This window comes from Etheostoma cragini, chromosome 16, assembly GCF_013103735.1.
Source record: "Etheostoma cragini isolate CJK2018 chromosome 16, CSU_Ecrag_1.0, whole genome shotgun sequence".
NCBI classification, from domain to species: Eukaryota; Metazoa; Chordata; class Actinopteri; order Perciformes; family Percidae; genus Etheostoma; species Etheostoma cragini.
The window spans coordinates 16,483,604-16,506,352 of record NC_048422.1 but is presented as its reverse complement, the minus strand read 5'-3'; the positions used below and the strand labels follow the sequence as shown (position 1 = coordinate 16,506,352).

General features: G+C 42.4%; 1 protein-coding gene across 2 annotated transcripts; it reads left to right on the top strand.

The window, feature by feature from the left end:
* The first annotated feature begins 2,567 nt into the window (after window positions 1-2,567).
* On the top strand, window positions 2,568-22,749 carry LOC117959267 (inactive tyrosine-protein kinase PRAG1-like). 2 transcript variants are annotated; one of them, XM_034896282.1, is made up of 6 exons: window positions 2,568-2,825; window positions 6,481-6,822; window positions 6,924-8,641; window positions 16,152-16,282; window positions 17,698-18,461; window positions 20,127-21,287. In XM_034896282.1, exons 2-6 carry the CDS (start codon window positions 6,556-6,558, stop codon window positions 21,285-21,287), a joined length of 4,041 nt encoding a protein of 1,346 aa, XP_034752173.1. In that variant the 5' UTR covers window positions 2,568-2,825; window positions 6,481-6,555. The 2 variants fall into 2 exon arrangements, with proteins under 2 accessions (XP_034752173.1, XP_034752174.1); XM_034896283.1 differs by lacking the exon at window positions 2,568-2,825 and having other exon boundaries at window positions 6,556-6,822; window positions 20,127-22,749.

The following is a 22,749-nucleotide window of genomic DNA, read 5'->3' as shown; positions in this document are numbered from 1 at the left end:
AGTTAAAATGTTTTGTCGAAGGTTGATGACGACACAGCATTTATAAAGAATGCATGTAAATGCATTTTAATGATCAACTAAGTCTGATACAAATCTATAGAAGAGCCTTCCTAATCTACTGTAAAAAATAAAGTACAACATACTCTGATATTCACTCTACTGAGCTTTTGTACCTACCAGAGACCCATTTTCAGCAGTTTAATATTACTCTACATATCATGACTAACAGTAGACTTTGAGGGAGAGATCCGGCAATAACCTGAGTAATGCCTTCAATCATCACAAGAAGTCTATTTCTTGCTACTTTGCATTAAAACCCACTTCACTCCTCGCTGAATTTAATTCGAAATGGTTGTCCCTTTAATAATTCATCCATGCTGAGAATATAAAGCAAGCAGGTACATCAGTCTGAATGCTGGCGAAGAAGTGGACATGTAGGGATGTAGAGCCTTAATCCATCTTTCTATGCCAAATTGGATTATATGTTTTCAAACATTAAATATTATATTATTTATTTAATATTCTATACTTGTGGGACAGTGGCAGAGGTACAGGCACATCAGGAGACAACATGCACCATATAGAGTTGCCAAAGTGCTGCTCATATTTCAGCATCCTGACATTGTATCTGGAACCTGGGCAGTTTATGGTTGGCTCTTCTCAAACAGCATCTTCATGTTGCAGTGGACACAGAGGTTGCCCCTATTCCAGTCTCTCTCACACAAACTCACAGCTGTCTGCAGCATGTCAACAAACTGCTAATTCATCCGTTTGCCTAGTGTGGCAGAGTCTCTGCTGGCCAGATTAACATTAAGTAGCTCTAATTCCCTTCATAATTTAAGGAAGCACCATAAAATATGAGCAATTCCAAATGTTTTATGGGACGCGCTGTACACAGCCTGACAACTTTAGCCTCATGTCAGCACAGGCTAGAGCTGTGCATGTGGCATGCAATACATTTAGACTAATGGCATCTTGGCATCGGTAATAATTTATAGATGTGTGGTAAGTGGTTTGGTCGATATAACATGTGAACCAAGAAAGAATCTTGCAAAAGAAATACATTTTCCCACGCTTTATATTTTTCTTTTCTTTTAATCACCTATGTGATTGTTCTCACTATCCAATTTCAACTGAAGAAAGTGGGAAAAGGTCTAAGGTATTCCAGCTCCCTGCTATGCTCCTCTAATTTAAATGTTCCTACAACATCTCAGCACCAAAATCTCGGCTTTGGATGGACGATTTATCTCAGTGTGTCTTGGAAAAAAACTTTTATATGACAGCCCTTCCTGTGAGCATGCAGCGTGACACCACATATAATTAGCAAGAAGATTCTCTGCACAGACGCACACTACTAGAACAGGATATACTACTTCCTGCGTTCATTTAATGTAAAATGAAATCATAATTTGCTATTTGCAGGCCAAGTCTAATAGCGGAATGTATCTAGAAACTTCCCTGTTTTTTATGCAAAGCACAAGTGGTTTGAAATACCCCATTATGAGAAGTATTACATGCTCTGCCAAAAATAGATGCAATGCAACAAACTTGTAATCCTCTTGAGAGGATTGTGACTCTATCCAAATCCAACAGGTGGTCTTGTAAAAGATAGCACTTTTCCTGGATCCAGTCTCGGCTATGCCACTTATGCTGATTGTCTCAGCTCTGCTATAAATCCTTGTGCAAAGTTTAAGAAACTGGTGGGTTCTGTGTCCAATCGATTCATGTACGTGGATGTGTCCTTTCTCAGGAAGCAGGCCAAGCAGTGTGGTCCTCGGAGAGTAGGGAAAGCTACTTGATTTTGGGGTTAACAGATCTAGGGCCGTTTTTTTCTCTTCCGAGCATGTTTTTTTGGCATTCTTGTATTATCTTACAAAAGAAAACCATAAGAAAATGTATGATAAGAGCACAAAATAGAGCAGATTCTGGTTCTGTTTAAATGAGTCAAAAAAAGCCAACTGATAGAACCTTGTTGCAGTGTTACTTCACAGTAAGTCATCCCAGGAGATGCTCAGTTAAAAGGTTAATCTCTACGGATGACCGCCCTCAGCCAACACAGCGGCTGTTTTTCACTCTGTGAGCTCTGCTTCTCCTTTTGCTGCCTATAATGGAAACCAGCAGGGGTCCAGCCTGACTCGGTAATAGTGGCAGTGTTTTCTATCTCTGTCACCCCAGGCATGATAAACAGGCGCAGGAGCAGTCCAGGGGGTGGTAGGAGGGAAGGGGCTGCAGAACCCTGGAAAGCTTGTACACATCCACCTTCACCACATCAAAGGGCTTCTGATCAAAATGAATTGCTTGCAGAATAAACCTGTACAGCCCATTGGGGTTTTAACCCCGAATGGTTTGCTTTTGTGAGACCTTGTATCCTTTACCTTAAGGGGGGGAGGGGTTACAGTCCTGTAATTATTCTGCAAATCAATGACAGCTGAGTTGTCAAAAAACATCCTTATGACAGGTAAAAGAACAAAAGATTTAATGAAAATAGTGGCCACTGACCAGACCGCACGGTGGGTTAGGAGCTCCTCCCACCTCCTTGTGCTCTCTCCACGCTGCTGCAGAGGACTCCTGCTCCGCCTCAGCACTCCACCTCTGTACAGAGCAGCAGCAGCAGCAGCAGCAGCAGCAGAGAGAGCCGAAACCAGCCTGCAGCAGAAGCAAATTCCTGGGTTATTATCTGACGCATGTGGAATACCTGAAGACAGACGGATATCGGTTTCTGTGGGAATTTGAAGAGCAGATACGACACAGTTGTGTTGTGGATTTTTTGGTCTGTTTTTTTTTTTAGAGCTTTTGTGTTGCCAGGGAAGAGAAAGTCCGATCAGGTAAGCAGCCAGTCAATAAGAACCAGATAACCTTGGCTACTTTAGCATGCTTACATTGTAGCTTTTCTTTTTTTAATCTCCTGTATACACCTATTTTGTTGGTACAGCGATAGCCAAGTTGTTACATTTTCTAATTAAGTATTGTATTATTGTATTAAAAAACAGCCGTTTTTGTCAGTTACCTCGGTGCGAGAGGACATAGAGGATTATTCTGCAACAATAATGTAGGCTAAAATAAATCAAACTTGGCTACAGGGAGATAAGTGTGTAGCCAAATATTCATTTATCAAATCCAAAAAAGGAACCGAAACACATCGGGTGTGTAGCTAACCTATGCCGAATGTGTGTTCACTAAACGTGCTACCAAAGCATTCGAATCCATGTTCTTAGGGTGGAAGTTTTGTTAGATTTGTCAAAAGTTTACAAGTTTTGGCGGAAATCCCTACCGAGTTTCGAGAAAACAGGTCGTACCCTCCCCATGAATGAATGGGCCGTGTGAGTGAGGCAGGCGTGACAAATGTTGCTCGTGAAAGCATTTGTATTCTAAGTGGGTGACTACGCGCTGATGTGACCTGGTTATCAGACCGTAATATGGACTATAGGTTGTCTAATGATTTTCATTATGAATGACTGGACCGTGTTATCGTATAGTAATTGTATTAAAACATTGTTTTAATTATTCTTTGGGGGCATTTTAGGCCTTCAGAGACATGAATGGGAATGACATGGAGAAAGGGGCGCAGGTCGGAATCGAACCAGCGTCCGCCGCGTCGAGAAATCCACCACTAGAACCTATTTGTGTGCCTTATCTCCCAACTGTGCTAACCCGGCCACAGAATTGGTGCACTCAAGCAATTCAGTTAAAAACAAACAGTTAGTAAGATACTGTAATGACTAACAGTAACCCCTAGTAATAACCATCAGGTTATTAATTAAGGCTGGCTCACGCATGTGTGTGTTGGGGGGGGGGGGGGGGGGGGGGGGGGGGGGGGGGGGGGGGGGGGGGGGTCTGATGGTTGCATGCTTGATGCTGCAGAAGGATTCAGACACAGTGTAGTTTTACTAGCTGTTGAGCGTTGACAAGCCCTCTAACCTTCACCTTAATTACTCCTCTTGCTCACCATATCTCTGGGCTATTTAAAATGTTGCCATTCAGTCTGACATTGCATCCTGACTGCATTCCTCAGTGTCTTACCTATTAGTTCAAAGCAAATAAGTATTGTGTTTTTCACGGAAAAATGACATTCACATTTGGCTTTTAGACTAAAGTTAAAACGTTTAGAGTCCCTCGCATAAGGGTAGTGGGTTTTAATTTATCACCAAAATTGAATGTGTTTTTGAGACATCTAGTGGCCATGGGGTCATGGGTACTGTACATAAGCCTTCAGGGCTGATAATGTCCTTATTAGGTGGCCCAAATGTATAAATTCCACACCAGACCAACATTGACCTCAAGAAATGTTTGCTTGCACTTGTCTTATTTGTTCAGCCCCAGACTTCTAACACACTCATAAGATATTTTTCATATTCTAGTTTTTTTATTTGTTATTGAAGGCAGGCCTTGAATTTTGTCAAATGGCTGGACTTCTTGCGGTTATGCCCTCTGTGTGTTTTTACAAGACAAAGTGAGAAATATTGGACCTTGAGCTTGAGAAGGTGTGGGGAATGTAGACAGCGGGGTCTATCTCTGTGCAAACAAGCAGGGGTGAACACGTAAACGGGAAGACGTAGAATAACCTAAACTGAGGTGCAGTTTTAGATGTATTTCTGTTTTCTCTGGAAATACAGAAAATGTTCAACATCTGAAATTCAAATTCAAATTAAATTTCCCCATGTTCAGTTGTTTTCTTTAATTACCTGCAGGGATAGTGGAAACAACAGAGTCACTTGTTGCTGTCAGTTTGGTCTTAACTTACTGAACGCACCATGACAGTGTTCTATCTGTCTATGCATTGGTATTGCCTGATTGTCCCACAAAACCCCCTAAACAGCTTCTTGATTGACAGTCATTCTGTTCTCTACAGCAGCAGACCTAGCAGCCTTATAATCAGGCATCGCTTCGTATGACTAATGCACAAGGCCATAAGATGTTAGGCAAGGCTGTTTCCTCTGTTGTCGCAGGAGCGGTTAAACAAACAGTGAACTAGTGGGTGCTTTCCTGCCCAAACTGAGTCAGACAGAACAAAGAAAAATGTAAACATGCATTATCTTTACCAACAGGAAACACTTCATTCCTATAGTATTAGTAAATGGCAAGGGTTTTATACTGGAGCCATGAATTACAAGGAGTCTTAAGAAGTCCAAGTATTCTTTCTTTTTTGTTCTAGTGTTTTTTTTTTTTTTTAATAAACAAATGTATAAATAAATAATCACTGTGGCTAATCCAATTGTAATCACAATCACATTTACCACTTTTCATTGTCCTAGGGGAGTAAGCCTACATCTTTCTTCCTTTTTTTTGGATAATGCAGCCTCAATGGTGGGCTACTGTTGATGTTTATAATTGCACCTCAGCACCTTGTTGAGAGGCAACTAAAGCTGTGTATAGAACATGAAGAGGGACACCCAGATGCAAGGAAACATATGATCTCTCTGAAATGGTGTTGATCTTCTCACTGTCAGCCCAGTTAAACAGAACACAGAAGAGGGAGATGAAGGAGGTGTCTGTGGGTCAGTTTGTTTGTGAGAGGAGGACACACATGTTGTGTGTGTGTGTGTGTGTGTGTGTGGAAGGGGGATGGGAGGTTGTCGTGGTTGTGAGATTCACCCGGGTGAGACTTTAGACATTCCTGACATTCCGACCTCCGGGATGCTTGAGACTCCTCCGTCTTCTTCTAGCATGTCGGGGGCTGCAGAGGACTCTAGAGGGCTTTTATGTCCCTCGGCTCACGCCAGCAGGCCCTTTGGTTGAACAGAAACCACATACCCTCTAATTTAGGAGGCCATGGGAACAAGTAGCACAGCACACACCAAGTCTCCTTAAGTTACATCTGTGGATGACACCTAAATCCTTATGGTGGTCTTCTATGAGCTTGGAAACACTTGTCAGCCTGGACTTCCTCATCACTGTCTTTGCCATTTCAAGTAGATGTCTGAACTTGTTTTTGATTTACTATCTGAGAAGTTTATTGACTTTACTTTTTGGTTACCAAAATTATACAACTTAGACAAATACAAAGACAATTAAATTTTTCTTTTTTCTTTCAGATTCTGATACTCAGGGTATTTGTTCAAATCCGCTACCAACTCATTTTCGCGAAAACAACAAACAAATGTTATATGACATTGTATTTACTGTGGATCAGTCATATTATGGCCAAAACCTCATCTGCTTTATAAGGTGGTGTATTGAAATGGTGCGTCCCAAGACAAAATGAGCAGTCTCTCAAACATTTTGATGGTCTGAAAATGGTTAGTTGTATAAGAGGAAAAGGAAATGATGGCATAAATTTGTGTTTTTTGACAGTTTGTAATACCAGCAGTTCTACTTAGTCCCATGGACATGTGGGATTCTGATTATGATACAACTATAGGCAGAAAAGTGATTACACAGAGATTATGACTTCAATTTTTAATAATGTACCGCATTCTTCTCTCCCCTCTACATACTGCCTCTGATCAACATCTTGTGACGTTGCAACCTTCTGTGGGCCAGCCATGATGGTTCATCCGGTATCTGCCACATCCCTCAACAGCCACTAATGACCGAACCTTATTTAGCAAACCAAAGATGTCAGCGTGCAGCGACTTTGCAGAACACGTGTGGAAACCCGGCTCTTGTAAGAACTGCTTCCACCCACTTAGTGCACACCATAAGACTGTCAGTGGCCTGGATGGTGTTCAAGCCGCTTGTTTGAAGAGCATCCTGGGAGGCGATGAAGAAGCGATAGTCACAGCGCCTTCGCCTTACAGCAAGCCAACCATCGCAGTCAGACCCACTATGATGAGCCTTGATACCAATGAGTCAATGACTGATGTCAATATGAACATTGAGCAGGTGATTCTCTCAAATTTATCTTTCCTGTAACTAACCTCAGACTCCATACTGTTCAGAATGATGTATTTGTTCTTTAATGTGTGCTCATGTTTATGTTTCAGGAGAACACAAAGAGCCCAGTTCAGCGTTTGGGCCTGAAGAAGCTTCTGGACCTGTCGTCTCTTTACATTGACAGTAATGGCTGCAACAAGGCCCACAGAGAGGCAGTTCTTCAGAGTCCTGAAACCAAGATGGAGTACAAAAATTGCTTCTCTCTGGCTTCCTTATCCCCCAACATCCTGCCCAAAGACTCCATGATCATCAGCAATATCTTTGTCACACAGGAGGAGGGGAGAGGTTCTCAGAGTTTAAAGAAAAATGCCAATGGAGAGACCTGTAGACAACAGAATACAACCACGAAAACCAAGAGCACTTATAATGGAATTAGTGTGACAACCAGGGCGAATTGCCAGGAGTCCCATCAGGCATCTGTGGAGATACCTTTTTCTGTGGATATTGTCCCTTCCAGTCCTGCCAAAGTTCATAGCAATGGTATCAGCAGTGGGAGTCCTGCTACTGTTACAACTAAGACATCCAGCACTTCTACCACTTTTTCCACAACAGCCTTAAGTGTGGACACCATTAGCCACAATTCTGCACCATCGCTCCACTCTCCTCCTGTACTGTCTGAACAGAAGACCCTATTGAACTCTTCTTGCTCTTATCATAGTAGTACAGATTCACTTCCTGGGGCAGAGGGGTCGGGAGAAAGACAAATTAGGTCAGGGAGCCCCCAAAGCCCACCAGTCATGGGTAGCTCACAGTCATCTCCCAATTCTCCTAATGGTCAGCCAGACTCTGAACCCATTTATGCAGAAAGCACCAAGAAAAAACGTAGACCGCAAGGAAATGGGTTGCAATCCCATTTTATGTGCCCAAACCAGACTAAGAACTCATCCCAGAACTCTGAGCTTTTAGGAGAAAGTCAACGGGCCACCATCACTCTAATGACCGCTCACACAGAGGAGAACAGGACTTTCTTCCTGAGCAGTCCAGATTCAGCCATCAGCACCCAATGCCACTTCAGCCCCACAGCACGTAAAGACCCCAGCAGCTTACCCTCTTTGGTCACAGAAGGCAGCCTTACCCCCGCTCTCCAACCTAAGCCTCAGTCTAGCCCACCCATTCCCCCTAAAAGGACCACCCGTTCCCCCAAACTGGGTACATCTAGCCTCTCACCATCCATGTCTTCTCCAGTCCCTCTTCCTGATCTCCCTAGACTGGGTACCTCCAGCCTCTCACCGTCCATTCCGTCTCCCGTCCCTCTCCCTGAACTCCCCATGCTTTTCCTCGTCTCTGCTAGAGAAGGCCACTTCAAGGTCCATACAGAGAACCACAGCTCAGCAGCATCTGAACGCTGGCACAAGCCCCCGCACCACAGTTCTGGCTGGAACTGTTGCATCGAGGAAGAAGAGGAGGAGGATGAGAGAGAGCGGAAAGAGGGGGAGAAGAAGAAGTTGGCTGCCAACCCAGGGACAACCTCTCGGGTGTCAGGCCTGTTCAATGGTGCCGCTGTCTGGAAGGAGGCCAGGGACTGTAAGGCCCACAGCAGCCCCCCTTCGATGACAGAGCCAGGCACGGCCCCCCCGGCTGCCCCCAACAATGGTGTCTGTCAGGGGGAGACTGAGGGCACCGGTGCAGAGGAGGAGGGCACGCATAACGGGAGCATGCCGTCCAAGCAACCACTGCATGGCGGCTCATCAGAGCTGCTGGCAGCAGGGAAGGGAGCTGCCAACAATGAGCCCAATCCACCGCCTCCCCCACCTAAGAAACTACACAGGTAAGAATAACAAAGAACTTTTCCGTTACTACTTACACAATAACAATTATTAAGCACTCAAGTAGGACAGAACACTGGTACTGTATCTGGGGATCACTATATTTAGGGATTTAAAAAAACATATTTTCATTAATGATTAACCTATTTCAGTTAATCATGTTGACAGAAGAAACTGCAAAATGCCAATAACGCCATAACATTACTTACTCAGATTGACCAATAGACACAAATCATCATGAACGTATTCAGTTTACTATATGAAGCAATGAAAAGTAAGCCGTTCTTGATAATTAGGAAGCTGTGGCCACTAGATGACGAGTATTTTCTCTAGATAAAGGACTTAGAAGATTAAGCTAATTATGAATCTCACCATTGTCATATTGCTTCATAAATTAGTTCCAGATTAACTAACTATTTTTGATGCCATTTTTTAAACTCTCTTTAGTGCAGCTTAAAAGACAGTGTTACCAAGCAATGTAATTTACAACAACAGTATACTAAACATTTGCTGTAAGATGAATGCTGTGCATTCATCAAACTTAAACTGTCCATTATAGAATATATGTGCGTGCCTGTCCTTCTCTTACCTGTGACTTGCATTAGAACTAATGTAATTCAGTCATGTTACTATGGTTTCATTATATTCCATAAATGCATACATGTGTTTTGCTCTCTGAGGGGACAGTGTGTCGGTGCATATGTAGGCTATATATTTATATATAATGTGTCGGTGCTACTTATGGAATATAAGTATATTGCCTGTGAATGCATCTTACGGCTGTGTGAATCTTACTGTGCCTTCTCCTTTCATAGCATTATTATTCAGCCTTGAATCAGCCTCCATTCTTGCAGCTTGTAATCATTCAAACTGTTCCGGCACATTCCACAATGCAAGCCTTGTTCTATTCAAACTAGTAATGTGACTTTTTCAATTCTAATTAACACACAAAATGGGTCTGTTAAATAGTTCTCTGCTGTGTCACATTGCTGTAAATTTGTTTTGGCTGCCGCACAATATACAGAACTGTTGAAAATAATAATAATATGCCTTGTTCCATTGATATTGTCATAGAGGGACAAAGCTGTCATTAGCAGGCGTTCAGGTGCATTGTTGGGCAAAAGAATGTTCATATTTGTGCTGTTGGATTCACTTACAGGATATGCAAAAACATAAATTTTGACCTTTATTCAAGAAGACACACATCTTTGTGACCTACTCTGCTCAAGGCTTCTAGCCTACATAGCCATTTATTAGCGGTAACATCTGCAAACATGCTTTAACCTGAGTCTGCGTGAGGCTAAGAATACACTTCGCTGTCTGAGTCAACTACACCAAAGAAGAAACAGAGAAGAAGCCTTGTGTTGCAGTTAGTAGAGTGTCAAATGATGTCCTCGAAATAAACTTTGCTTTGTCTGGGACGGTGTGACGAGGTCTAACACACGACAAGATAAACAGATTTTCCGCCATCTTGAGCTATTACAATTGTGTTTTGTTGTCAAAAACACAGATTACTGATCACATTTCTTGGGCACTTATGTTTGTGGTAATTCTAGTAAGGACCCATCTCTTCTGTTATGACATTGCCGACATTCTGCACTGATAAAAATACACCTTGTTGTGACACATGTGGGAACACGCCTTCAGCCAGCCAGCGACAGTTGTGGCTTTCCAAGTTTAAAAGCGGGTTTTGTGTATTTAGTCAAGTGTCCCCGGTCACCAGGCAGTACTGGTAACTTAATGTCAAAGTCCGGCAGCACGGTGGCCCAATGGTTAGCACTGTGGCCTCACAGCAAAAAAGTATCGGTGGGTGCTACACATTGATGGTGTTAGAGAGTAGTCACTCCCTTGATATGCTTTAATTCTGTATGATAAATCTATATAAAGGTAATAAATTAATCACAATCTATATCTTGTCTGCAAAGCAATCAAAACTTCATGGGAAGTTTTATTATTGACAGAAAATTGAATCTTGTGTGTAGCATGAATAAAAAACATTCACAATACAAAGACTCACGTGTAGATGCACCCTGTGAGACAACATTTTGATGTGCTGAATCATTTAAAAGCCACAGATGGTTGGAAAAATCTGCCTACCAGAGCCTTTGATCACATGGAAAACACCAATGTTTCCCTCTTTTGTTCCTTGTAACAGGTCAACCTACATATCATGTAATGGGTCAGCCTAAGTGGTGTGTTTGTGCATGTGCCTATGTCATGCATGAGTGTGTGCATAAGTACTCTTTAATGGGAAGGCGTGTCCACTGGTCAGTGAAGGTTGCCAAAGGGAGGGGCTTTGGTGAACAGATTGTTGCCCCTGGCGTCTCCCAAACTGTCCCACTCTTGGTTTATATCTATGGTCGGTTGCCACCAATAGAAGTAGAATTTATAGATCAGCCATGTGGATTTAATTCCACTGAGTTTGACTTGGGTTTGAATTGCCTTTTGCTCTCTAAACTATCATTCCAAGCTGCCCCTCCCTCCACGGAGCCATCCTGATCCCTTCAGTGCAGCAGAATAGATAGCATCTTGTTGCTGTCTGAAGTAAGCTACTAGGTCAATGAGTGAATGCTATAAATGAGATATGGGTGCTTAAATTTTGCGCATTGACACTGTTGCTGCTCCTGCTGAGAAGGTCTTAAATACACATATGACTCGTATGGAGCCCGGTTTGTGTTACTAGACATGGCGGGGCTTTAGACAGCCACCAGTGTGATCCAGGAGCATTTTGTGCCCGTCAGCCCGACAAGGACCTTTGCCTGTCCAGCATGAGGTAGGCACCTAATAGCATCTTATTCTCTGTGTCCCTTAGTAAGCATTGGCGACGCATCTATCATGTTCTTGTTTGAGCAGGAAAATAGTCACATTTGAGAGTGTTTCAAAAGGAAACCACAGAGCATATTTTCACACGTCTATTAGGAGATCAGTAGTTAAAATTAATTTCTTAACGACAGCGTGGCAGATGTGGTCAACTTTTTCATTTCCCCCTCTTTCACACCCTGCCTAATGCTCTTCTTCTAAACTCTTCCATTTCCTTTTTCTGCCTAGATTATCTTTCATTCTTTTATATGATTCTATCCTGTTGGTAAAATTAAAATATGGGTAAGATGAAGAGGATGAGAAGTGAAATTAATTGTGTGATGTGGGGAAATCAATGAAAGGGGCTTGTACTGTTCTGAATAAGGGAAAGACATAGCTGACAGGGAAGAAGATAACAAGGCAAGACTGGAGCAGTTTGCAAAAGATAAGGATTGGTGTCAAGCATAAATGGTTCTTTGTTTCAAAGACATGGTTTATATGGCTATATAGCCATGGTAACTATCAAGAGAAAGAAAAATGCATGCCAATCTTCTCTGCACTGCGTTGTAACATACAGAGGTTGCACAATAAAACCAAAACACAAGCACAAAATCACAACAATGCAATAAATGTTACCTTTTGGAACAATATTTTCTGACAACAACACCACAAATACAGTACAATCAGTAACTCTAGTCTGATCAAAACTCAACATTGTAACCTTCCTAAAGGTTGTGTATGTTGTGTGGCTGTTGCAGGGGATTGCATTACATTGTGCAGGTGTTAACAATACACCCCAGTGCATTGTGCATGAGTTAGCCTGCTTTCCTACCGCCCCCGTATTTGAACAAAACCCTGAATTATGTATCAACATCAATGCGTTAAAATATTTAATTTCATCACTCTTAATGCTGTATAACCATGTTAGATTCTGCTTCTACTAAGATATAATGGTCTCTACATAAAATAGCCCTGGTGAGTTTGACTGTTTTGATTGTTTAGCTGCATTTGCCCACTGAAAAGATACAGTACTTTGTCTACTACGTAATTATTTTATATATTATATTATATATTTATGACAGAGAAGGTACTAAATATAAGTCAGGAAGTGAAAACAGTTGAGTGAACTTGATCCACAACAACAACACTGTAGTTTAGTTTGGGTCTTATTTTACACTGTGACACTTCTATCTGTAGCTTGTTAGCTGTAACCCTAGTCTGATCCCCTTTTAAACTCCCCCAGCTCCTCTCACACTATTTTATTAATAACAACCACACACAACGAGAGACACACACACACACACACACACACACACACACACACACACACACACACACACACAATTAAGATGTTTTTTAAAAGATGTTAAAACAAGGCAGTCTAAGTAGAGTAATAAAATCCTAATGAATGGTGCAGGTTCTTTATCGCCATGACCCCATGATTTGGGGAATTGAATTTCGTTGGTCAGTTTTTTTTGCTAAACCCATCCGGTTCTTCGATTCCCAAACCCAATCGTGTGTCACGTTTCCCAAACTCAACAATTGCTTTCTTCTCACGATAACACGCCAAGTGGCCAAGTGTATGTTTACATTCGCTGTATGCAGCGTAGACATACACGCTGATGGCGGAAAATGCTAACAGATAACACGCCACTTGTGGACGTGTTTACGCAAAATCATGTTGAATCATTCACTCATGTTGTTGTTAAAGTGACTCAGTGTGTGGGCTCTAGGCTGCTAGCATACAACAAACCTGGGTCAACGATAGGTGAACTAGCTAGATGGTCGAACACTTTACTTAAATGTTTTGAAAGATTACCCGTGTGTGTGTGTTTGTGTGTGTACATATATGTGTACATATATAGATATACTTGTTGCACTTTTGTCAACACGGATTATTAGTCAGCATCAACTATAGTAAAATTGCATGATAAATTCAGTGAGTGAGGGCTCAGCTGCCTCAGCTGGGTTCGGTACCCATCCCTTGTTTATTCTTACACACAGTCCTAATGTGAGTCAAGGTCTTTTTTGCATGCCCCTATTCAGAAGGCTCATTAATCAATGCACATCCTCCCGCGGGACATTCTTTCACCAAGGAAAATCTCATGTTTTGGATACAAATCTGTGAGATCTAGAGTGTGACTGCACAGGCGCACACATGCACAGACTCATAATTCCTGAGCCCATTATAATTTCTCCGCTGCCTCAGCATTGTCACTGCCTTTTATCACCATTCTTTTGTCTGTAAAACGATAGCGGATCCTTTAGCTAACTGCCCACTGAGAATACCTAACCCTTTGTCTCCCTCCTGTGCTCCTCTCCTTTTCTCCTCCTAATCTGTTTGTTGTGTGCTGATTTATAGTAGAATTGCAGTCAGGCCAGCAGATAAATGAATAGAGGAGTAATTTTGTGATGGAAGAGAGGAACGAGAGATGAAGGGATGGGATGGGACTATGCTTCCCTGAGCCATTAGTGGGTATAATGAGACAACTGAATGGCTGTCACTCAGCCTAATTGGTCACCTTGATTAGGAAGTCTGCTCATGCACAGTTTCCATTGGTATTATAGTGGCCATCAAGGTAGTCAGGCATACTAAACAATAGTGCTGCAGCTTTTGATTTTTTTAGTAATCGAGTATTCTACCGATTATTTCATTGATTAATGGAGTAATTGGATAAGAAATACTTTTGCTTTATAGTAGGGAGGTTACCTTTTTTTAGAAAAACATTTGTATTGCCTAAATTGCATATAATAATAGGGATAAATGCTAATATTTTCAAGCCCAGGCCACATGGGTACCAAAAGGCCATTTGTGGTGGCCCACATGTAAATCTTTTTTGCCCCCTTCCCCTTCTTGCCTTTGGCTCTTTGCACTGGACATGCAAAAGAGCTGTTCACCAGGTCCAGGTAAATGTGACTGTACAAAGCTTACAGCAGGGCTATTCAACTACACTGATCAGGGGGGTCACACTGTGTCACACTGAAATTTGTGAAATGCATAAAATAATAAACTTTTTGCCCCAATGCCAGTGGCCTCCCTTAATGGCCCTCAGTAGCTCAGAGCTCAATTGAAAATAAAGTACAAATCAATAAATTCATCTTGTACATGTTGTCCATGGGTACATAAAGCGGAGAAAAGAACGTCAAGACTTCAAAAACTGCAGGAAAACATACTGAACCTCGTTTAAAGTTTAAAGCGTGTAAATGCCGTTTCGTCATTGTCGTCAAAGTGACGCACAAAGTGACACATGCGCAACTCCCGTCTGCACTCGACTCACATCAAGTAGTGACTCTTGTGTCCAGAGTCAACCCGTTGTAATAATAATAATCATCTGTGCGGAATTACAGCGAGCATACGTTAGTTACATTGATCAGCAGAAGAATGCAAAGCTTATTTCTAGCAAATAAATTGAAATGAAACAAGTTGATGGACCTTTTAAAAGAAGAACTAACACAATCTGTCTTTTACAAAAAAAAACAAATTCAGAAACAATAAAACACACCATTACTCATTTCAATACTCTGAGGGGTTTCACCGCTAAAGCTTTTTGAAAATAGTTTGGTGGTATTCTATGCCTTTATTTATAGTCTGTAGTAGAGAAATAACAGGAAACAAGGGGAGAGATTACATGCAACATAGGTCCCCAGCTGTGTCCTGCTGCCACAGCTTTACCTTGTCTGGTATGACCCATAGGTAACACTGCCTAATGCTGTGAAAATGCAGATAGTTTTGCTGTGTAACTGACATTAATGGAATCAGTTTGCTGACTTTATCACCCCTTACTTCTTTTGCTCTGTTACGTTTCATGCTCTAGCATGACAGGATAGGGATTCAACCGTTTTATCACAAAAGTAGAACGATAATCAAAAACACCCAGGTTACCTTTGATTTGGTCAGAGGTTCAGATGTGTTACTAGTAGTGGCTAATGTAGCTAGCCTCAAGCAGAGATGAGTGAGCTACGGAGTCTGGTGAGCTCACTTCTTTAAACTCGACACCCCCAGATTTTGTTTCATTTTCAAATTTTTTATCAGACTTTGAGTCACAAAAAGCTTTTATATGACTTATTTAATAAATGCAGCAATACTACTAAAGACCTGTAAACAGACTTTGAATCTTGGGAAATGTAGGGGAATCTACCTGTGTTCAGCAAAGGTTACATAGTTTCACTGTAAGGCCCAGATATGACTCGGGATTTAGTATTTGAGGCAGTTCACTGTCTTTGAGAAGGGCAGTCAATACCAGAAACAATTGAAACTGCCCTATCTGATAGACTCATAACGTGCCCTAAGATTATATTGTTAGTTTTTAGTGAGGTTTGTTTGTTGCAGTTATAAATCAACGCAAAATAAAGAAGTGTGCAGCTCGAAAAAGGAAGTGACACTACTCCTGACGTTACGTGGTCCTTTTAAAAGAATCAGTGTGCTATGTTACTTGCACTCGTTAGTTAGACATATTGCATTAAGAAAACATTGAGGGGAAGTGGGTTAGTTCCACATTTATGAACAGATGTAGATGCAGAAAAATATTATATTTCAGTCAAGCAAAACTACAGACTAACCAGCACACGCTACTCTTTGCTTGGCTGATGTGATGGGGCAATGATGTCAGCAATGCAGACAGAAAGAATGTACGCAAAATATGGTTTGAATGCATATTGCTTTTTATCTCATTTGTACCAACATATTCACTCTGTTGTTTTTTTCCATTACAGAGGGTGCAGTAAGATGAGTGGCAGCAACATGGAGCTGGACCGCTGCAGCCAACAAGGGTCAATAGAAAGCCCTACTTCATCTCTACGGGGCCAACCCCCGGCCTCCACTGACAACCTGGCTGCTGACACTGGTAAGTACCACTCCCTCTCATATTATTATATTTTGGTGCAGGTCCATTTGCTGCAGTAGAAACATGTACAGGGAGTCCAAGGATCATATCTGATGATGTGTAATAGAGTAGCAGGTCAGGTGCTTTTACAGACGTGTGCTTTAGTTGATATGTTTCCCTGCACGTCAGTTGTCTTGCTGTTCAGACACTGTTCACCATGTTCAACTATGAAGACACACTTTGGCCAGAGTGTAACTGCAACAACAGTGAAAAGAGGAAAGGGAGTACTTCCTCTTTTTTGAAGGGCACGTTCACACTTTGTATAGACGGGTGTTCATTTTCATGACGTGAGTTTAAGATGTGTCTCAGAATGAGTGGCATAAATCCTTGGTTTAGAAGTTATTGTCAGCCTTCATATATCCTCTGTGGCGCAGACGCTTGTAATTGCTGTAACTTCCTGGGCAATGTTGTTTGAAGAGATAATTGTGGACTCTGATAACGAGGGAAAAAGGGCTTGGCTACATCCTACAGAGTACTTTTTTTCCTCTTTACAGTCTTCCCCCTCTGTGAAAGCAGTTATTGAAGACTGCACCACACAATTATCTCAGTATCTGTCTCCTCTAGTGTAATGTCGAGTTCCAACTTTAAGTCTTTAATTGACAAATGGATCATAATTTGATGGATGTTTTACGTGGGAGCTTGAACCCTGGATTGTGGAAATTTCCAGCTCTTTTGAGGAAACAAGGTATGTGTTTGGACTAAGGCAGAGCAGTAGGCAGTGACAGAAGGGGTGTCACAAATCAAGTTCACAGCTGTCACCCAGGAATATGTGAGGTTACGGGAAATTAATTCACAAGGACATTGAAAAGCAAAGAACATACTGTTTGAATCCAGTGAAGAGAAAACCCTTCAATGGTTGTTGGTCTCTATTTGTGTCTGTGTGCCTATTTTCCATGTTGACATCTGTCGCTTAATACTGTGTAAGGAATAGTTTGAGAATTGCTTTAAATGAAAATATCAATGCTCTCATATCTGTCTGTTAAATATAGCCACAGCCGCTTAGCTTAGTTTAGCATAAAGACTGGGAAGAGATGGAAACAGTAAGCTTGGCTTTGTCCAAAGGTAGCACAATCTGTCTCACAACACCTCGAATTCTTACTGATTATACCTGGTTTGAGTAAGCTGTAAGCGAATAAGCACATTTCGCAAAATGTGGAACTATTCCTTTATCAATACCCCCCCCCCTCTCTCTCTCTCTCTCTATATATATATATATATATATATATATATATATATATTAACTATAACACTTAAGTCAAAAGGTGGGTTCCTTATATAAGCAGTACACTATACTTCACTGATTGTGACCTAATGCTTACTTTTATTTTAAACAGACGTTCTGAATATAATCATTTAATTTCTTTGTAATTTCTTAGGTATTCGGGATGCACGGATGTCTTGTTCCTCTCCCTTTTCCAGAAGTCCAGTGGCCTCAGCTCCAGGCTCTCCTCATCTGCCCTCCTTTACCAGCTTCAGTAACCAGCCACCTCCACTCCCAGAGAAAAAAATGGTCAACCGCACTGTGTCAGCTCCCGATGGCGCGAACGGAAGACCTTTTGTCCGGGCCTACCCACGCCTCCCATTCACTGGCTCGGAAAGCAACGTGTGTCAACCTGCTGATGTTAGTTCCCGGTCCAGTTTACCGTCTAGCCCTGTTGACCCACGACCAATTTTCTCTTCCAATGAGTCTCTGGAGCGTTGCCATGCCCCGCTAAGCCGACCCTCAAGGTCCAGGACGCTGGATGAGCCACTGAAGACTCACGGGCGTCTGGGTGTCCACTGCCGTAGCAGCGTCACCTGTTCCTCTTCCCCCCAACTCAGCGTGCCCGTCTCATCCTCAGAACCAGGTTCTGCACCAAATATGGGCTCCAGCCTGCAGCTCCAGACCCTTCTGAGTAACATAGACAGTAGGGAGGGAGTGTACTCCAAGCTGGGAGGTCTGTACGCCGAGTCTCTGCGGCGCTTGGCTCTCAAATGTGAGGAACACTTCACTCGCTCCCAGAGGAACCCTCTACGGTTTGAGGAGAGCAACTGGTCTCTGTTCAGGCTCACCTCCAACAAGCCAAGCTGCAACTCAGGGGACGCTGTGTACTACTCTGCTGCCTGCGCCTCAGACCCCAGCAACTCCTACGCTGTAAAGGTAATCCCTACCTACTAGGCCTACTATTTTATAGAGTGACTTTGTCAAATATGTGCTTGCAACAACCATGTTTACTTCCAGAATGTCTTGAAGTTATAGTCCGTAATAGTTCAGTAGCGATTCATTTGGTGATGCCTGTGGTCACTGTCGGGAACAGTAAAGTACAGTGTAATGCTGCAGGTCACAGACTTCTGAGGGCAGCAAACATGACTAGCTACTTTGTCAAAAATACAACAAAAGCGCAGCTGGTCAGTCTATTTACAGCCCCTTCAAATGAAGTATTTTGTTTGAATTAGGAAATTTAATAATAATAAGAACTTTTTCATCATTTATACACAACAGCAAGGCACAGGGAAGTTGGTCATTTTGCTGCTCCACTGTCAAAAAATGAGACAAATGACCATGTTACACAATGCTTGTGATGACAAATACACTGTGTTTCTTGTTTCACAATAAAAGCCTCTACGCCATCAGGGCATTAAATGTGAAGCAGCAGCAGCAGCAACAACAACAACTAACTAGGAAAACTAACGTATAGAGATTATTATTGCAGAAAAATGCTGAACATAAATAGTATCAAAAACAGGATTTGAGGGAAATCTTAGGGATTATAACTTGAATGCTCAAGAGTAACATAATTATGTCCATATTTTTGCAACATCATCACTCGACCGTATGCGATTTAAATGTTTATTTTATTGATTTTTACAGGGATTAAAGAGTATTTGCTGAAATGTGAACATTATCATTATTTTATGGATGGCCTGAAGTACAGAAGACAATATGTGCAGTACTGTGTTGTTCTGCTGTTAACAGAGCGACTTGCAGCCCACTTGAGCTCATCTTTACTGTTTTTTAAGGAATAATTGGAACAGTGGGTGCTGTAAATTGATCTTTTAAGCAGGGATTTGACAGTTTAAGAATACAAGGAGAAGATTAAAATCGGGCGGTGGTCTTGTTTGTTCTTAGGCTACAGATGGGATTGCCTCACTCCAGCAAAAACCTTCAGGGCATGTCGCGTAAACAACCAGGGAGAACGGCGAGGATTCAGTCTTAATAAATCTTGTCCCAATGTCAATAGTGTTGAACAAAGCAGCAGCTGTTTGTATAGTATGTGTTGTGCCACAACATGGGTGCCCACAGTCCTGCCTAATATCTCTAGGCCTAAGTAATCTTTCCATTCCAGGCAGGATTTACACACACACACACACACACACACACACACACACACACACACACACACACACACACACACAATGTGGATTTTAGTCCAGCTGATCACTAAGAAGAGATTATATTTAAAAATCTGACCTCATCACAAAATGAGATTTGTAACGTTTGTTTCAGAATTCAGATTTTTTTGATAGACGTGTGAATTTTCCTACATCTTGCAAAGGAATGACAAGAACGGAGGGCCTGTAGTAGTTAACGTTTAGTTTTGTAAAGCATTTTTTGGATCAAGGACATTGATTTCATTTGAATGAGAGCAGGAACTGAATTGGCGTAGACCTTGGATCCTCGCTAACAACAGTTCCTTTCTTATGTTTCTTGGCTCCACTCCCTTACCGTCTCTGTGTGGGGAATTCTTCTCTCCCCCCTCGAGCCCATTCTTATCCTTTGCTTCATCCTTTCCTCCCACTGATCTTTGTGTTTATACCTCTCCAGATTTGCAAGAGTCCGTCCATGGACGCCAAACAGGGCCATCTCTATGGTCTGTCAGTGCAGCAGAGCATGCCTCCCCACTTCAACCTCCAGCAGGACTGTGGCCACTTTCTCGCTTGTGTCCCCCAGAGCATGTTGCCTTCTGACGAAGTCTCTCTGCCCACCACACCTCCTTCATCGCTGCCTCAGCCGTCCATGTCTGCGCCCAGCCAACAGGTAGAACGAGAGCGAGTGGTGGTCATCACCTCCGAGATCCCTCGGCAGACGGCAGCTGACTTTGTCAGGGAGTGGGCGGCATTCCATAAAAGTCAGCCCGAAGTCTATGAGCGGCGTGTATGCTTCCTCCTCCTGCAGCTGTGCCATGGTCTGGAGCACTTGAAAGAACACGGGGTCACGCACCGCGACCTTTGCCTGGAAAACCTGTTGTTGGTGCCTCATCTCCGCAGGCCCTCCCAGTTCCCCCAACAAACCACCACTGACAACGGCCCCAGTAACAGTTCAAGTGGTGTAGACAGTCAGCGTCACCTTCCCCGGCTCCTCATCAGCAACTTTGCTAAGGCCAAGCGTCGCTCCTCCGAGGATGCCGCCTTAACGAGCGTGGACCCTCGTTTCAAACGTGACCACGCCAGATTGGCGCCAGAGATTGTCTCAGCAGCCCAGTATCGAAAATTTGATGAGTTCCAGACAGGCATCTTGATCTATGAGCTCCTCCACCAAGCCAACCCATTTGAGGTGAGTCCAGCTCTAAAGGAACAAGACTACCGCTGTGAGGAGTTGCCTCCAATCCCCTCAGTCTCCCTTTACTCTGCCGGCCTCCAGAGGCTGGCCCAGCTCTTGCTCCAACCTGACCCCATCAAACGCATCCATATCCAGGAGGCCAAGCGCATACTGCAGAGCCTTCTCTGGGGCCCCAGGAAGGACCTGATGGAGCAGCAGCGGGAGAGACAAGGACAGGGAGTCGGCTTTGTTGACGGATCCCGACACGAGGGCCTCCTGAACTGGCTGGATGTGAAACGGGCCCTGCTGATGATGAAATTCGCAGAGCGTTCACTGGAGCCCGAGAGGAACGCGGAGCTGGAGGACTGGTTGTGCTGTCAGTACTTTTCCTCGGCTCACCCTCTGTCTCTTTGCCATACTGCTGAACTGCTCTACTCGCTAAAGTGACGCTAAAATGTGCGTGAGTGGAGCCTAATTAAAGCGTGAATGTGTGTATGAGAAAGACCAATATTGTCAAAGTTAATGTCCTGAGACTATGAATGGGAGATACTGTGAACCAACCCAGTGTTTGCGCTACTGCTGCATGCATGAGAGCGGGGCATCAACCTAACCGTCTACTCTCTACCTTTTACAGAAACAGTATCCTGCTACAGACTGTCAACTTAGCATAGAAATACCCAGTACAAATGCAGCTGTATTTAAATATTCTTGTAACAGTCAGACATATGGTCAAAAATCACATAAACATTCACTTACCAACTAGAATCCCTTTGTGCCAGTGATGCTGATGAATACATCTGTAAATAAGGAAGAATATGGACAGTATTCATAATTCTATCATACATTTACCAAAGTTTCGTGTTTGACACTGTATTGTGTGTATTTATTAAAATCAATTAAGACATTTTACCCACTCAGAACAGGCTAATAATTCATAACCCTATTCTGTGTCGACCAGCTTCGCAGAGTAGTGCTGTGTGATAACTATATAAATGTGCAGCTAACTTTTAATTTTAATTGAAATTAGGGGTCACTAGAACATTTTCTGTCATGTTTATTCATGGGCACATAGTGCTGTACTGTATACTGTGTAAACAACACAATTTTAACTTTTCTTGATAATGGGAATTTCTCAGTGAATACTGGTGTACTAGTTGCACAATCCTAGTCACAACATTGCATGACAAAGAATTAAGCCTTACTGTCTAACACAACTCGATATTAATTGGAATGACAAAAAAAATGGCAACATTGGCGATTGCTTCTACTGAATGGATGCCCAGTTTTTCATTGTGCTTACTTTATTTAAATGTTTTGACATTTGTCACAGTGCCTTTTGTTATTGGTATACGTTACAGTGACTCAGAAGCCAAATGTAAATATTACTGATCATTCGTCCTTTGTGAAACTGGCCTTTCACCAACTGTTCTATGAACAACTTTGTACAGTAATTTGTAGATGATATTACAAGAAAAATGAGCCCAAGCAGGTCTTAAAAAGCCATGAATATCAGCAGCAGTTAAAGAATATTTATGTTATCATTTGTTATCCTGTAGTAGTCACTGGAATTCCTCTGTTTATTTTCATATGTGGATTATCAAGTTATTTGTTCTTTTGGCACAGCAGCAGCTGGGCCGGTTTTCTTGCCTCCTGTTTCCCATGTAGGCTGCAGAGAAAGCTTCAAATTTATAGGTATTTTATCTCCAACAAAGAATTTCCTAATAAAGTCAAGCATTCTACAGCCTGCACCAGGTTGTAGTCGATGACTGACGGATGTTTCTAATGTTGCATAAAGAAGAAAAAAAAATGCTCAGAACTCACAACTAATACATTATTGATTTGAATTACTTTGTGTGTGCCTCAACTATTTGCATCTATCAATAAACTGTGGATATATTTTCTCCCAGTA

Coding starts and splice junctions, on each gene's coding strand:
- LOC117959267 (XM_034896283.1), top strand. CDS start 6,556: ATGTCAGCGTGCAGCGACTTTGCAGAACACGTGTGGAAACCCGGCTCT. Junction 6,823..6,923: donor TCAATATGAACATTGAGCAG/GTGATTCTCTCA, acceptor TTTATGTTTCAG/GAGAACACAAAGAGCCCAGT. Junction 8,642..16,151: donor CCACCTAAGAAACTACACAG/GTAAGAATAACA, acceptor TTTCCATTACAG/AGGGTGCAGTAAGATGAGTG.